We start from the raw sequence: 15,542 nt of genomic DNA on the forward strand, positions 1-15,542 counted from the left end.
CAGTCTATAATTGAATGGAGTTCAGTGTAGACTAGTACAGTGGAATGTAGTGGTCTGAAAGGCTTTCATTGTCAAGGAAAAAGGTTGAATTTATTTAAGATGTTGCCAAATAACCAGTTCTACAGTTAAAAAAAAATTCATTAGCAGTGCCCTATTTACCTCAGAGGAAATAAAGGTTAGTGACAGTAATGCAAATAAAACCAAAATATTGAATATAAGCTAGGTCTGGTGGCATGCACCTGTAATCCCAGCTATTTGGGAGGCTGAGATGGGACGGTCTCTTGAGTCCAGGAGTTTGAGGCTGTAGTGAGCTGTGATTGTGCCTGTGAACAGTGACTGTACTCCAGCCTGGGTGACAGCAAGATGCCGTCTCAAATAAATAAAGATATATAACATAAAATAAATAACTTTATACATTTCCTGGAGGAAAAGTACTCTAAATTCAAGAGATCTGAATCAAATTACTCAACCTTTTGGAATTTGATCCTCTACTGTAATACTCATATGTGAGATTACTGAATTTTCAGAGTAAAAAAAATTGACAGGGTAATACATAGGCCATATTATAGTGAAGATCATAAGTATAAATGTCCTTGTTTAATCTTTCCATACTTAGGACAGCCTCTGTATATAAAATGTTCATTGGGAGAAAAATTATTTTTAAAACTAAATTTTTATAGTAGTCCTCCATTACTGGCAATTAAGGAGCAACCCACAAAATGTAGAATATTTAATGTCATCATGTGGTTCTTTGATTAGGCGTAAAAAGTATTGCAAGCAGCTTTTCTATTCCTTTGGAATATGAATCTTTTTAATGTCTAAAGTTAACCTGCAACATTTTCTAGTAGGATAAGTCAATGTAAATTAGGTAATTTTTGCCTGTTTTATACCTTCTGTTGCATTTTGTTCAAATGAAAACATTTTTAAAAACATGTGATTGAATTTTTACTTCTCAGATAATTGGTTTGAGTGTGAAATTTCTTTTTTAACACTTTGATATGTAAGTTAGTGTAAATTAATACTTTTATAACACTATTAGGCTTTATATTTTTATGGAATGTTTTAAAATCTGAAATTTTTGAAGTGTTAATTTAGCAGTACTTTAAACTATCATTATGTGCCAATACTGACAAGAAAAACAATTTTTTATGTATTTAATTTACTATGGTATTCAATAAATTCTATTTTAAAATAAAATTTGGATTTGTTTTATTTTGAATGATGAAAAAATAATTGAAAATGAACTAACTGTACTAGATCATGTTCATATAACACAAAAATGGTAATAATTGCTTAAGAAATTATGCAGTTATTTAGGTCTTACAAATTATCCTTAAAACCTAGATTCTGGCCGGGCATGGTGGCTCACACCTCTAATCCCAGCACTTTGGGAGGCTGAGGTGGGTGGATCACGAGGTCAAAAGATGGAGACCATCTTGGCCAACATGGTAAAACCCCATCTCTACTAAAAATACAAAAATTGGCTGGACGTGGTGGCATGCGCCTGTTGTCCCGGCTACTTGGGAGGCTGAGGCAGGAGAATCGCTTGAGCCCAGGAGGCGGAGGTTGCAGTGAGCCGAGACTGTGTGTCATTGCACTTCAGCCTGGCGACAGAGCAAGACTCCATCTAAAAAAAAAAAAAAAAAAAAAAATGTACTAAGGTCTATACAGGCTCTGTTTTACCAAAAAAAAAAAAGGCCCACCCCTTCTGATGAACAATCCTGACATTTGCATTTTTGCTGATGTTCCCAGAAATTACCAAGATCCTTGCTGCCATTGTACTTTCTTTTTAATTTAGATGAGATTGGCCTTGATATGTATTGTAGTTTGTCTTGATGATATGTTGAGAAAATCCTGTTCTCTCCATACAGGAACCTTGTGTCATACCACAGGCCCATATATCTGGAAAGATACATAACTTTCCAGAAACTGGAAAGAGTGTCTTTTTTTTAGGGAGAAAGGAAGTAAGATGGCTAGGGCACAGGAGTGACGACTTTTCCATGTACACTGTTCTTTTTCTTGTATTTAATTTTTTGAAAAATAGAGACGCCTAGATTGGTCTCAAACTCCTGAGCTCAAGTGATCTGCATCAGCCTCCCAAAGTGCTGGGATTACAGGCATGAGCCATCAAGCCCAGCCTATACTCTTGCTTTCTGCATTTTCTATCGTATGCTTCTGTTATGAATTTAAAATACAAGTACCATACAAATCTACTGAGTTAATTTTTGGGGGGTGTTATAAAATTAATTCATTTAAACATTCAGACTGAATTATTTTTCTCTTAATAAATATTCATACTAACAGCTGGTTAAATAGTAAATTATTCATATCTTTTTCTTTTGTGTTTTTGAGACAGTCTTGCTCTGTCGCCCAAGGTGGAGTGCAGTGGCGCAATCTCGGCTCACTGCAACCACCCCCTCCCGGGTTCAAGTGATTCTCTTGCCTCAGCCTCCCGAGTAGCTAGGAATCCAGGTGCAGGCCACCACACCCGGCTAATTTTTTGTATTTTAGTAGAGATGGGGTTTCACCATGTTGCCCAGGCTGGTCTTCAACTCCCGAGCTCAGGCAATCCGCCTGCCTCGGCCTCCCAAAATGCTAGGATTACTGGCGTGAGCCACCACGCCTAGCTAATTTTTGTATTTTTAGTAGAGACAGGATTTCACCATCTTGGTCAGGCTGCTCTGGAACTCCTGACCTCGTGATCTGCCTACCTCAGCCTCCCAAAGTGCTGGGATTACAGGCGTGAGCCACCACGCCCGGCCAGATCAATAGTTTTAAACTTTATTTTTGTTGTGGCACTTACCCTACTGACCCACAACAAATTAAAAATAAAGCAAAAATTAAAATATCACTGAAAAGCATTAGTGCTAGAAAATGAAAGCAATGACCATTCTAGGTAACACTGATGATAAAATGTTCTCTCTAAAAAAATTTTGGAAATTCCAATTACCTGTATATGAGCGCTTAGAATAGAAGCAAAATTGCACTTGTAGCAATGAGCCAGACTTCTTAGCAGAGTTCTGGAGAGAGATCGCTGTAAACTATAGTAAGGCACTAATTCTTTCTTCCTTAGGAGGCTATGGGTAAATATTACAGTTCTTAGTCAGCTAAAACTGAATGTCTATGGTTTGGCATATCACTCTGTTAAAAGCAATTTAACAATTAAGATTGGCCGGGCGCGGTGGCTCAAGCCTGTAATCCCAGCACTTTGGGAGGCCGAGACGGGCGGATCACGAGGTCAGGAGATCAAGACCATCCTGGCTAACACGGTGAAACCCCATCTCTACTAAAAAATACAAAAAAAAACTAGCCGGGCGAGGTGACGGGCGCCTGTGGTCCCAGCTACTCGGGAGGCTGAGGCAGGAGAATGGCGTAAACCCGGGAGGCGGAGCTTGCAGTGAGCTGAGATCCGGCCACTGCACTCCAGCCTGGGCGACAGAGCTAGACTCCCTCTCAAAAAAAAAAAAAAAAAAACAGAAAAACAATTCAGATCAGAGAGTCACTTCTCTAGATTAAGTGGGAAAAGGTACCAATTGGCTTCTAATTAATAAGCCACCTGTAAATAGGCTCTGCTACCTATTTAATTTTATAGAAAACCAAATAATTTTTTTATAAACGTGAAAAATGTTTCATCCACAAATGTATTAATATGTATGTGCAACACTTTTCAACCGAAGCCTCACCAACTATTGACCAAATTCAGTCCTGAATGCAGAGAAATAAAATATACAAAGGCAATTCCCAAGTCCTCTCCATTCTGTCTTTCAGATGTCTCTCAAAAGAGTTCCAGGAATCACCATCCCTACTGCCACTAAATCAACTTAATCTGTCTGTACTGTAACAGTTTCTTAATGGGTCTTCCAGCCATTAATTGTGCCATTGATTCCCTTTCCACATCATAGCCAGTGATCTTTCCAAAGTTGAAATCTGATCATTCAACTACAGTGCTTTAGAAAAACCCTTAACAGCACCTAATTTATCTAAGAATAGTCCAAAATCGTTAGCGTGATTTTTTTTTTGTTTTTGAGATGGAGTTTATACTACGGGAAATTAAGTTGGAGATGAACAGCGGCTACACCAGTCAGACCTTAAAAATCACATTAACAGTTGAGCGCGGTGGCTCACGCCTGTAATCCCAGCAGTTTGGGAGGCCGAGGCGGGCGGATTCACCTGAGGTCGGGTGTTCGAGACCAGCCTGATCAACATGGAGAAACCCTGTCTCTACTAAACATATAAAATTAGCCGGGCATGGTGGCCCATGCCTGTAATCCCAGCTACTTGGGACGCTGAGGCAGGAGAATCGCTTGAACTCGGGAGGCAGAGGTTGCAGTGAGCTGAGATGGAGCCATTGCACTCCAGCCTGGCAACAGAGTGAGACTCTGTCTCAAAAAGAAAAAAGAATGAGACAAGGCTTGGCTTAGTGGCTCATGCCTGTAATCTCAGCACTTTGGGAGACTGAGGTGGAGCCCAAGATCAGCCTGGGCAACATGTGGGACCCCGTCTCTAAAAATAAAATTAAAACAAAAAGAGAGGGCTGGGCAAGGTGGCTCACACCTGTTATCCTGACACTTTGGGAGGCCAAGGCAGGTGGATCACATGAGGTCAGGAGTTCAAGACCAGCCTGGCCAACATGGTGAAAACCTGTTTCTACTAAAAATACAAAAAATTAGCTACGCATTGTGGCAGGCACCCATAATCCCAGCTACTCGGGAAGCTGAGGCAGGAGAATCACTTGAAACCAGGAGGTGGAGGTTGCAGTGAGTCGAAATCTTGCAGTGAGCAACAGAGCAAGACTCCAGCTCAGGGAAAAAAAAAAAGAGAGAAAGGAAAAATAAAAACAGTGAGACATGTAGGTATACACTTATACACATAAACACCCATATAGTAACTCTGAATCGATGCCATTTATCTTGCATTTTAGGATATTCATTAGCTAATCTTACAATGTTATTTTATTATAATAAGTTGACATTAACAATGTTAATATATCATAGAAATTTGATTATATCCAGTATCAGAAAATCAAATTTTTTTTCTTTTTTTTTTTTTGTTGAAATAGAGTCTCACTCTGCCGCCCAGGCTGGGGCTGGAGTGTGGTGATATGCTCTCAGCTCACTGCAACCTCCGTCTCCCAGTTTCAAGCAATTCTCCTGCCTCAGCCTCCCAAGTAGCTGGGATTACAGGTACCTACCACCACACCTGGCTAATTTTTGTATTTTTAGTAGAGATGGGGTTTTACCATGTTGGCAGGGCTAGTCTTGAACTTCAGGTGATCCACCCACCTTGGCCTCCCAAAGTGCTGGGATTACAGGCATGAGCCACCCTGCCTGGCCCCAACAATAATATTCTTAATCAACATGGGGCTTTACTAAATTCAAAGGGGAATTTCTCTCTATGGTTACTGGTAATTTGTCCTGGCTTTTGCCCAAATCTAGTCACCGGGGACAGAGTTTTCAAGCTTTAGGAAGAAACTTTCTTCTCTTTTAGAAATAAACATGGGCCAAAGAAAGGGTTATTAAAAGTGGGAAAATAGGCCGGGCACAGTGGTTCACGCCTGTAATCCCAGCACTTTCAGAGGCCAAGGTGGGCGGATCACGAGGTCAAGAGATCAAGACCATCCTGGCCAACATGGTGAAACCCCGTCTCTACTAAAAATACAAAAAAAAAAAAATATTAGCCGGGCATGGTGACACGTGCCTGTAATCCCAGCTACTCAGGAGGCTGAGGCAGGAGAATCGCTTGAACCCGGGAGGTGGAAGTTGCAGTGAGCCAAGATCACACCACCGCACTCCAGCCTGGAGACAGAGCAAGACTCCATCTCAAAAAAAAAAAAAAAAAAAAAAGTGGGAAAATATGTTTAAAATTTTTTTAGTTGTATATTGTGAAACTGATTAGCATATCACATATAATACAATTGAAAGAAGACTGATTTCATTCTCTCAATTAATCAAGAAATACTTATTGAATACTTATGATATGCCAGCCACTGTACTAAGGTACTGGGGTTAGAGATTAATATTTGAAACATTCCAGGTATTTTTAGTTGGCATTTTATAAGCTTTCCACTAGCAAATGAGGGTAATTCTTTTGAAAGAGTCCCTAAGAAAGAAAATCCATTAATCCTCTATCCAAAGTACAGCAAAATTTGTTGGAACTGGTTTAATCACCTTCTGCTTATATAAACAAAGGCTTCTGTAGTCATTTGCCAAGCATTTATGTGTCCGAGTTTAAATGACAGAGAAAGTTACATAAAATGGACATTTCATATATTGACTCTTTGTTTTCATGCTTTAAACAATTTTAATTGTTTTAATGTTGTCGACATTCTAAGTCATTTCTTTTTAAAATTTTTTCTTAAGAGTCAGGGCCTTGCTTTGTTGCCTAGGCTGGAGTGCCCAGGCTGGAGTGGCATGATCATGGTTCAGTGCAGTCTCAAACGCCTGGGCTCCAGTAATCTTCCTGTCTCAGTCTCCCATGTGCTAGGATTACAGGCGTGGTCCCTGTGCCTGGCCCTAAATCATTTCTTTTTATTTATTTTTATTTGTATATATATATTTTTTGAGACAGCATCTCACTCTGTCACCCACGCTGAAGTGGGATGGTGCGATCACAGCTCACCGCAGCCTCGACCTCCCCTGGTGATTCTCCCACCTCAGCCCCCTGAGTAGCTGGGACTAGAGGCACATGCCACCATGCCCAGCTAATTTTTGTAGAGACACAGTTTCGCCATGTTGTGCAGCCTGGTCTCCAGTTCCTGGGCTCAAATAATCCGCCCATCTCAGACTCCCAAAGACTCCCACTTACAGGCATGAGCCACCGCACCAGCCCTAAATAGTTCCTTTTTATTTCTGAGATAAAGTGTGTGTCTCTTTTTCAGTTGCCCAGGGACTCACACTGATAGCAGATCCATTCAGAGAGAAGCCAGAGGCATGATTAATTTGGAAACAATCACATAAGCCAACAATTTGTACCTAGTGCATTAAACAAAGATCTTTGACTAGTTGATTAAACGAATTGAGGTAAAGATTTTGTGAAAGACTGAATCACATATAATCTGTTTCCTCTTGTTAGTGACAGATTTCTCAGCTGTGACTTACTGTCACAAGAGGTAATATAGCATAAGGCTCAAGGGCACAAACTCTGGAATTAGACTATAATGGTTGAAATCGTGGCTCTGCCCTGTGCCTCAATCTTCTCCTTTGTGCAGTGGGGGAATAATAATAGCATCTGACTTATAGACTTGAGAGGAGCTAGTAAGTTAATACATGTTAAGTGAATAGAACAGCAGCCAGCAAGTAAAAAAACCACACAACGAATGTTAGTTTTTCAGTATAAGGAGGGAAGGACTCTCATGTCTTCAATTGTCCTACTTCAGATCCTTCAGGATTTTCCTTTTAGTTTGTGTTTTATTTTCTTTTTTTTTTTTTTTTTTTTTTTTTTTTTTTTTTGAGACGGAGTCTTGCTCTGTCACCCAGGCTGGAGTGCAGTGGCCGGATCTCAGCTCACTGCAAGCTCCGCCTCCCGGGTTTACGCCGTTCTCCTGCCTCAGCCTCCCGAGTAGCTGGGACTACAGGCGCCCGCCACCTCGCCCGGCTAGTTTTTTTGTATTTTTTAGTAGAGACGGGGTTTCACCGTGTTAGCCGGGATCGTCTCTCGATCTCCTGGCCTCGTGATCCGCCCGTCTCGGCCTCCCAAAGTGCTGGGATTACAGGCTTGAGCCACCGCGCCCGGCCTAGTTTGTGTTTTATTTTCTAGAGACAAGGGTCTCCCTATGTTGTCCAGGCTGGTCTTGAACTCTTGGACTTAGTGATCATCCTGACTTGGCCTCCCAAAGTGCTGGGATCACCGGTGAGAGCCCCTATGCCTGGCCTGCTTTTGCTTATCTAAATGTAAACTCTGCCCGGGCGTGGTGGCTCATGCCGGTAATCCCAGCAATTTGGGAGGCTGAAGTGGACGGACCACCTGAGGTCAGAAGTTTGAGACCAGCCTGGCCAATATGGTGAAACCCCGTCTCTACTAAAAATAAAAATTAGCTGGGCGTGGTGGTGCATGCCTGTAGTTTCAGCTGCTTGAGAGGCTGAGGCAGGAGAATCACCTAAACCCAGGAGGAGGAGGTTGCAATGATCCGACATGGTGCCACTACACTCCAGCCTGGGTGACAAAGCAAGACTCCATCTCAAAAATAAAATAAAATAAAATAAATTTAAACTTCTATTTTTGTGAATGTCAAGCTTTCTAAAACATTTTAAATAATTGTGGGAAGTTATAAAACCTGAATACTGCAAGAGATAGTAATTTTTTTTTTTTTTTGAGGCAGAGTTTCACTCTTGTTGCCCAGGCTGGAGTGCAATGGCCACAATCTCAGCTCACTACAACCTCCACCTTCCGGGTTCAAGTGATTCTCCTGTCTCAGCCTTCAGAGTAGCTGGGATTGCAGGCATGAGCCACCACACCTGGCTAATTTTGCATTTTAGTAGAGATGGGGTTTCGCCATGTTGGTCAGGCTGATCTCAAACTCCTGACCTCAGGTGATCCACCTACCTCGGCCTCCCAAAGTGCTGGGATTACAGCCTGAGTGCACATGGCCTTTTTTCTTTTTTTGATGGCGTCTCACTATATTGCCCAGGCTCACCTCAAACTCCTGAGCTCAAATGATCCACCCATCTCAGCCTCCCAAAGTGCTGGAATAGGCATGAGCCACCATGTCCAGCAAAATACTATAATGATTCAATGTACCCATTGTCATTCATTTAAGAAAGTTAACAAACTCTCCTTCAAAAACAGGAAATTTTGGGCTGAGTGCAGTGGCTTATGCCTGTAATCCCAGCACTTTGGGAGGCCGAGGCAGATGGATCACCTGAGGTCAGGAGTTTAAGACCGGCCTGGCCAACATGGTAAAACCTCATCTCTACTAAAAATACAAAAATTAGTCAGGCGTGGTGGCGCATGCCTGTAGTCCCAGCTACTTGGGAGGTTGAGGCATGAGAATCACTTGAACCCAGGAGGCAGAGGTGGCAGTGAGCCGAGATTGTGCCACTGCACTTCAGCCTCGGTGATAGAGTGAGACCTTCTCTCAAAAGAAACCCAAAAAATAAAAACAAAAACAAAAAAACCCTTCTACTTTGTGAAAGATACTATTAAGAGAATAAAAAGATAAGCCTGACCAACATGGTTGGCTAATTTTGTTTTTTAATTTGATTTGATTTGATTGTTTCTTTTGTTTTTTTGTTTTTGAGAGTCTCACCCCATCACCCAGACTGGAGTACCGTGGCACAATCTCAGCTCACTGTAACCTCTGCCTCTTAGGTTCAAGTGACTCTTATGCCTCAACCTCCCCAATAGCTGGAATTACAGGCGCACATCACCATGCCTGACTACTTTTTGTATTTTTAGTAGACTCGGGGTTTCGCCCTGTTGGCCAGTCTGGTCTCAAGCTCCTGATCTCAAATGATTCACCAGTCTTGGCCTCCCAAAGTGCTGGGATTACTGCAATAAGCCACCATGCCCAGCCAAGAAGTTTTTTTTTTTTTTTTTCGAGACAGAGTTTTGCTCTTGTTGCCCAAGCTGAAGGGCAGTGACGTGATCTCAGCTCACTGCAACCTCGGGCTCTGGGGTTCAAGGGATTCTCCTGCCTCAGCCTCCGGAGTAGGTGGGACTATAGGAGTCCGCCACATCACCTGGCTAATTTTTTTTTTTTTTTTTTTGAGATGGAGTCTCACTCTGTCGCCCAGGCTGGAGTGCAATGGCACGATCTCGGCTTACTGCAACCTCTGCCTCCTGGGTTCAGGCGATTCTTCTGCCTCAGCCTTCCAAGTAGCTAGGATTACAGAAGCGCGCCTCCACACCCAGCTAATTTTTGTATTTTTAGTAGAGACGGGGTTTCACCATGTTGGCCAGGCTGGTCTTGAACTCCCGACCTCGTGATCCACCTGCCTTGGCCTCCCAAAGTGCTGGGTGTGAGCCACCAAGCCTGGCCATTTTTTTTTTTTTCATTTTGAGACAAGAGTCTCACTCTGTTGCCCAGGCTGGAGTGCAGTGGCGTGATCTCGGCTCACTGCAACCTCCGCCTCCCAGGTTCAAGCAATTCTCTTGCCTCAGCCTCCCGAGTAGCTGGGACTACAGGCGCATGCCATCACACCCAGCTAATTTTTGTATTATTATTAGAGATAGGGTTTCACCATATTGGCCAGGCTGGTCTTGAACTCCTGACCTCGTGATCCACCTAAGTGCTGAGATTACAGGTGTGAGCCACCACGCATGGCCTAATTTTTTGTATTTTTAGTAGAGATGGAGTTTCATTATGCTGGTCGCGAACTCCTGACCTTAAGATATCTGCCCTGCCGGGCACGGTAGCTCAAGCCTGTAATCCCAACACTTTGGGAGGCTGAGGCGGGTGGATCACGAGGTCAGGAGATCGAGACTATCCTGGCTAACATGGTGAAACCCCGTCTCTACTAAAAATACAAAAAAACTAGCCGGGCGCGGTGGCAGGCGCCTGTAGTCTCAGCTACTTGGGAGGCTGAGGCGGGAGAATGGCGTGAACCCGGGAGGCGGAGCTTGCAGTGAGCCGAGATCACGCCACTGCACTCCAGCCTGGGAGACACAGCGAGACTCCGTCTCAAAAAAAAAAAAAAAAAAAAAAAAAAAGATATCTGCCCACCTCGACCTCCCGGAGTGCTGGGATTACAGGTATGAGCCACCGTGCCTGGCCTAGAAGTGCTTTTTTTTTTTTTTTTTGAGACGGAGACTCTGTCGTGTAGGCTTGAGTGCAGGGGCGCTATCTCAGCTCACTGCAAGCTCTGCCTCCTGGGTTCATGTCATTCTCCTGCCTCAGCCTCCTGAGCTGGGACTATAGGCGCCTCCCACCATGCCTGGCTAATTTTCTGTATTTTTAGTAGAGGCGTAGTTTCACCATGTTAGCCAGGATGGTCTCGATCTCCTGACCTCGTGATCCGTCCGCCTTAATTTCATGGTTCTCTTACTTCCACTTTCTTTCTTTTTTTGAGACAGAGTTTCACTCTTGTTGCCCAGGCTGAAGTACAGTGACGCAATTTCCACTCACTGCAACCTCTGCCTCCTGGGTTCAAGCAATTCTCCTGCCTCAGCCTCCCAAGTAGCTGGGATTATAGGCATGTGCCATCATGCCCAGCTAATATTTTGTATTTAGTAGAGACAGGGTTTCACCATGTTAGCCAGGCTGGTCTTGAACTCCTGACCTTAGGTGATTGCCTGTCTTGGCCTCCCGAAGTGCTGGGATTATAGGCGTGAGCCACCGCGCCTGGCTACCCTCTATTCTTTAGGAATGGTACCTTATCTTAATCTGACATGACACTCTGCATGCCAGAATCAGAGGACAGAGTAAAATTTTAAGATGCTGGCCTGTCAAGAGAGTTTATTTGTTTGTTCAACAAATATTTATTAAATGACTGAATGCTTGATGACACCTACTTAGGAGGCATTTAAGATGGATAAGGTTATAATCCTCATGCAGTTGAATGTTTAGTGGGGGACTAGCAAGTAAGTTGGTTGAATACAACAGGATAAATGCTATAATAGAGAATACATAGGCTGGGCATGGTGCCTCATGCCTGTAATCCCAACACTTTGGGAGGCCAAGGTGGGTGGATCACTTGAGGTCAGGAGTTCGAGACCAGCCCGGCCAACATGGTGAAACCCTGTCTCTACTCAAAATACAAAGGGTGGCACGTGCCTGTAATCCCAGCTACTCGGGAGGCTGAGGCAGGAGAATCACTTGAACCCAGGAGGCAGAGGTTGCAGTAGGCCAAGATTGCACCACTGCATTCCAGCCTGGGCAATAGAGGGAGACTCAGTCTCAAAAAAAAAAAAAAAAAAAAAAAATTCAAGAGAGTCTTTATTATTTTATCATTTTTTATTTCTTTATTTTGAGACAGGGTCTTGCTCTGTTACCCAGGCTGGAGTACAGAGGCATGATCTTGCTCACCGCAGCCTCAACCTTTTGGGCTCAAGCAATCCTCCCGCCTCAGCCTCTGAGTAGCTGGTACTACAGGCACGCACAGCCACACTGGGCTAATTTTTCTAGCTTTTTTCGTAGAGACAGTGTTTCACCATGTTGCCCAGACTGTATCATTTTATTCTCATACTATTTTACTTAGCATTTTAACAGTATACTAGTAAGTGTTGAATTGTTGTAACTAGGCAAGGACAAGGAGGAGAATTAGTATGTGATCCAGTGCGAGTGAAAAATAGACATGCCATTGACCAAAATGGAAACAGAACCCTTCTGGAAAAAAAGTCTAAGAACATTTAACAAACATTTTCTGAAGCACTGAATTTATCAATCTTGTCATCACTGAACATTGACTATAACTGCTCCTGACATCTTCTTAGACACTTAGACTTGAAATATATATTTCAAGATTTATTTTTTTTTTTAGAGACGTGGTCTTGCTATGTAGTCCAGGCTTGAGTGCAGTGGCTATACACAGGCACTATCCAAGTACTGATCAGCAGGAATTCTGACCTGCTCAATTTCTGTCCTGGGTTAGTTCACCCCTCCTTAGGCAATCTGGTGGTCCATTGCTCCCAGGAAGTCACCATGTTGATGCTGAACTTAGCACAGGCACCCAATCCGCACAGCGCACTACAGCCCAGAACTGGGCTCACATGAGCCTTCTGCCTCAACCTCTGGAGTAGCTGGGAACACAGACATGGGCCACTGTGCCTGGCTCAATACATATTTTTTGAATGAATAAATTGATTCTCCAGAATTGATTGCTGATTAAAGTCAGCATCTATACATTTCAAGGCTGGTTGATCACTTGAAAATTAAGGAATTTATTTTGATTAGTTCAATCAAGGATGAATCCTGTTCCCCCTTTCTTTCTTTTTTTTTTTTTTTTTGGAGACCAAGTCCTGCTCTTGTCCCCTAGGCTGAAGTGCGATGGCACGATCTTGGCTCACTGCAACCTCCAATTCTGGGTTCAAGCGATTCTCCTGCCTCAGCCCCAAGAGTAGCTGTGATTACAGGCGCCTGCCACCATGCCCAGCTAATTTTTGTATTTTTAGTACAGACGGGGATTTCACCATGTTGGCCAGGCTGGTCTAGAACTCCTGACCTCAGGTGATCCACCCACCTTGGCCTTCCGAAGTGCTGAGATTACAGGCGTGAGCCACCGCGCCCGGCCAATCCTGTTCCCCATTTCTAACTCTAAATTTTCCAATTTACCAAAGAGTTCTGGCAAGTGTGAAGGAGCTCATCTTGTTTCATTTCTACACTATCCAACTAAGGAGTGAAGCATTCGTGAGTACAAAAAGACCAGAGTTACAAAGTTCTAACAAAACAAAGCACTCTAATCTCATTTAACTTTGATTTTCCAGTTCGTCTGTCTCCACCTTCTAGATTATAACGTCCCTACAGGCAGGAAATGTGTAGGCCCAACTGAAATCCAGAAGATAAACATTTATTGAATGCATGCATAAATTAGTCAAGATGCCTTCCCCAAGGCTGACAATTTAGTGTGACACATATATTAAAACATTTTTAAGCCTTGGTTCTGCTGCATCTGCCAGATGGGGAAGAAATACACAATACCTGAAGATTGTTCACAAGCTGGGGGAACCAGTGGGTGGATTAGTTTTTTTCTGAGAGAAGATCCTACTTCAGTGAATTGTGCGTCATAATGTTTGAGAGGTAATACTTATGTTGAGTGAAAGAAGCTAGACCGAAAAAAAAGGTGCGTGTTGCACGATTCCCGTATATAAAACTTTAGCATGTGCAAACTTATCTGTACTGAAAGTAGATACGTAGTTGATAAGGGATGTGATGGAGAGGGAGTGGACACAGGGATTAGGAAGGTGGGGAGGAAACTTAGAGGTGAATACGTTCATTTGAGTATGATTTCATGGGTGCAAAGGTATGTCAAAGCATCAGATTGGACATATAATTGCGTGCAGTTTGTCATGTCAATTATTTTAAAATAAAGTTTTTAAAAAAGAGATAAGATAGAGTCAGATCGCTGAGGGTCAGATGGAAGAACTCTCGAAGTCTTCTGGAGCAGAAAGATGTTAAAGCAGTTTTAAGAAAATCAAACTGATTGTGGTTTTCCCAGTAGATAAAGAATACCATTTAGTAAACCATTGCTAATAGCCAAACCTGGGCTTGTGTGATAGCAAAATAAATGGAAAGGTGGATAGGTACATATTACATCCAGGGAATAACCCAGTCTCTGGTCCAGAAGGTGTGGTGTATGCGTGTTATGTGGGTGATTATCTCCGGAGGGAAAAAGACAGTCTCATAGTTAAACCAAGAAGAATATTTACCGGCAGCAACAGGAGAGGCTAGAGGAAGAACATGATCGGGGTAAGAAGATGATTTTGCATTTTGGACAGGAGAGAGTAACATTTAAAGCCTCTACCCGCTCTGAAGCACTGGAGTCTGCTGGAGCGGGTCGGCACTGCCAGGCCCGGTGAGCGGAATGAGCCCACACAGCAACTCCAAACTGCATCCGGAAGCCTGCAACCTTAACCCTCAACCTCCGATTCCCCAAGTTCCACTGTCGTAGTTGAGGCAGATGTTTGCCCAAGTCCTGCCTAGGTATCCAACGGATATACGGCGTGAACACCCCACCACTTTAGGGGAACCCGGAGGCGGTCGGCGTGGGGGCGCGCTCCTGCCCGGCGCGTACGCGCGGCGGGCAGGGAGGTGGCCTGGAAGCGAGGGAGCGCGCGCCCTTCACGTGACCCGACCCGCGGGCGGCGACGCACGCGCCGCGCCGCTCACGTGGTCGGTCCCCAGCCCCGTCGCCGGCGGAGGCGGGCGCGGGCGCGTCCCTGTGGCCAGTCACCCGGAGGAGTTGGTCGCACAATTATGAAAGACTCGGCTTCTGCTGCTAGCGTCGGAGCTGAGTTAGTTCTGAGAAGGTTTCCCTGGGCGTTCCTTGTCCGGCGGCCTCTGCTGCCGCCTCCGGAGACGCTTCCCGATAGATGGCTACAGGCCGCGGAGGAGGAGGAGGTGGAGTTGCTGCCCTTCCGGAGTCCGCCCCGTGAGGAGAATGGTACTAGACCCAGGCAGGCCCGGGCGGGGAATGGTCCTGGGGTTGCGGGCGGTAAAGGAGAGACTTGGCAGGCAAGTTTGTAGGGAGCTGCGTTCCATGCGGCGAAGTACCCCCAAATTGCCTTGAGGCTTCCGGATTTGTCGGAACGGGTCGCGGGACGGGTGTGCAGTTCGTTCGGGGGTGAGGGGCGGGAGCAAGTAGCAAGTCCGACGCGACATCTCTTCTCGGGAATCCCCTGAGCAGAGACTCGGCTACCAGCGAGGGCCTCTCGAGGCGGTAGAGGCGCGAGCCGGGGACTACTTGGCTGGGCTGAACTGAGCGGCCGCAGCGCGCCCGACGCAGCGCTCAGCCTTCAAGCCCCGCATCTCCTGGGAGCACGGTCCTCCTGGCGCCAGTTGTTGGCAGATAAGGGAGCCAAATGCTCTGCTCAAGTTCTGCATGGAAAAAGGGAGGGAGGGCTGGAAGGGTGCAAAAGGGGTAGAGGACACGCAGTGCCTTGTTTGCTGT

General features: G+C 44.6%; 1 protein-coding gene across 2 annotated transcripts in view; it reads left to right on the forward strand.

Annotated features, from left to right (window-relative positions):
• Positions 1-14,906: 14,906 nt before the first annotated feature.
• LOC105490436 (transient receptor potential cation channel subfamily M member 7) overlaps positions 14,907-15,542 on the forward strand; it is a 118,497-nt gene continuing 117,861 nt past the window's right edge. For both annotated transcript variants that reach the window (XM_011756046.2, XM_071066858.1), the window contains exon 1: positions 14,907-15,035. In XM_011756046.2, the coding sequence (XP_011754348.2) occupies positions 15,033-15,035 (3 nt within the window). In that variant the 5' untranslated portion in view covers positions 14,907-15,032. The remainder of the gene's footprint in view (positions 15,036-15,542) is intronic.

The sequence above is a fragment of the Macaca nemestrina genome, chromosome 7 (genome assembly GCF_043159975.1).
Source record: "Macaca nemestrina isolate mMacNem1 chromosome 7, mMacNem.hap1, whole genome shotgun sequence".
Taxonomy (NCBI): domain Eukaryota; kingdom Metazoa; phylum Chordata; class Mammalia; order Primates; family Cercopithecidae; genus Macaca; species Macaca nemestrina.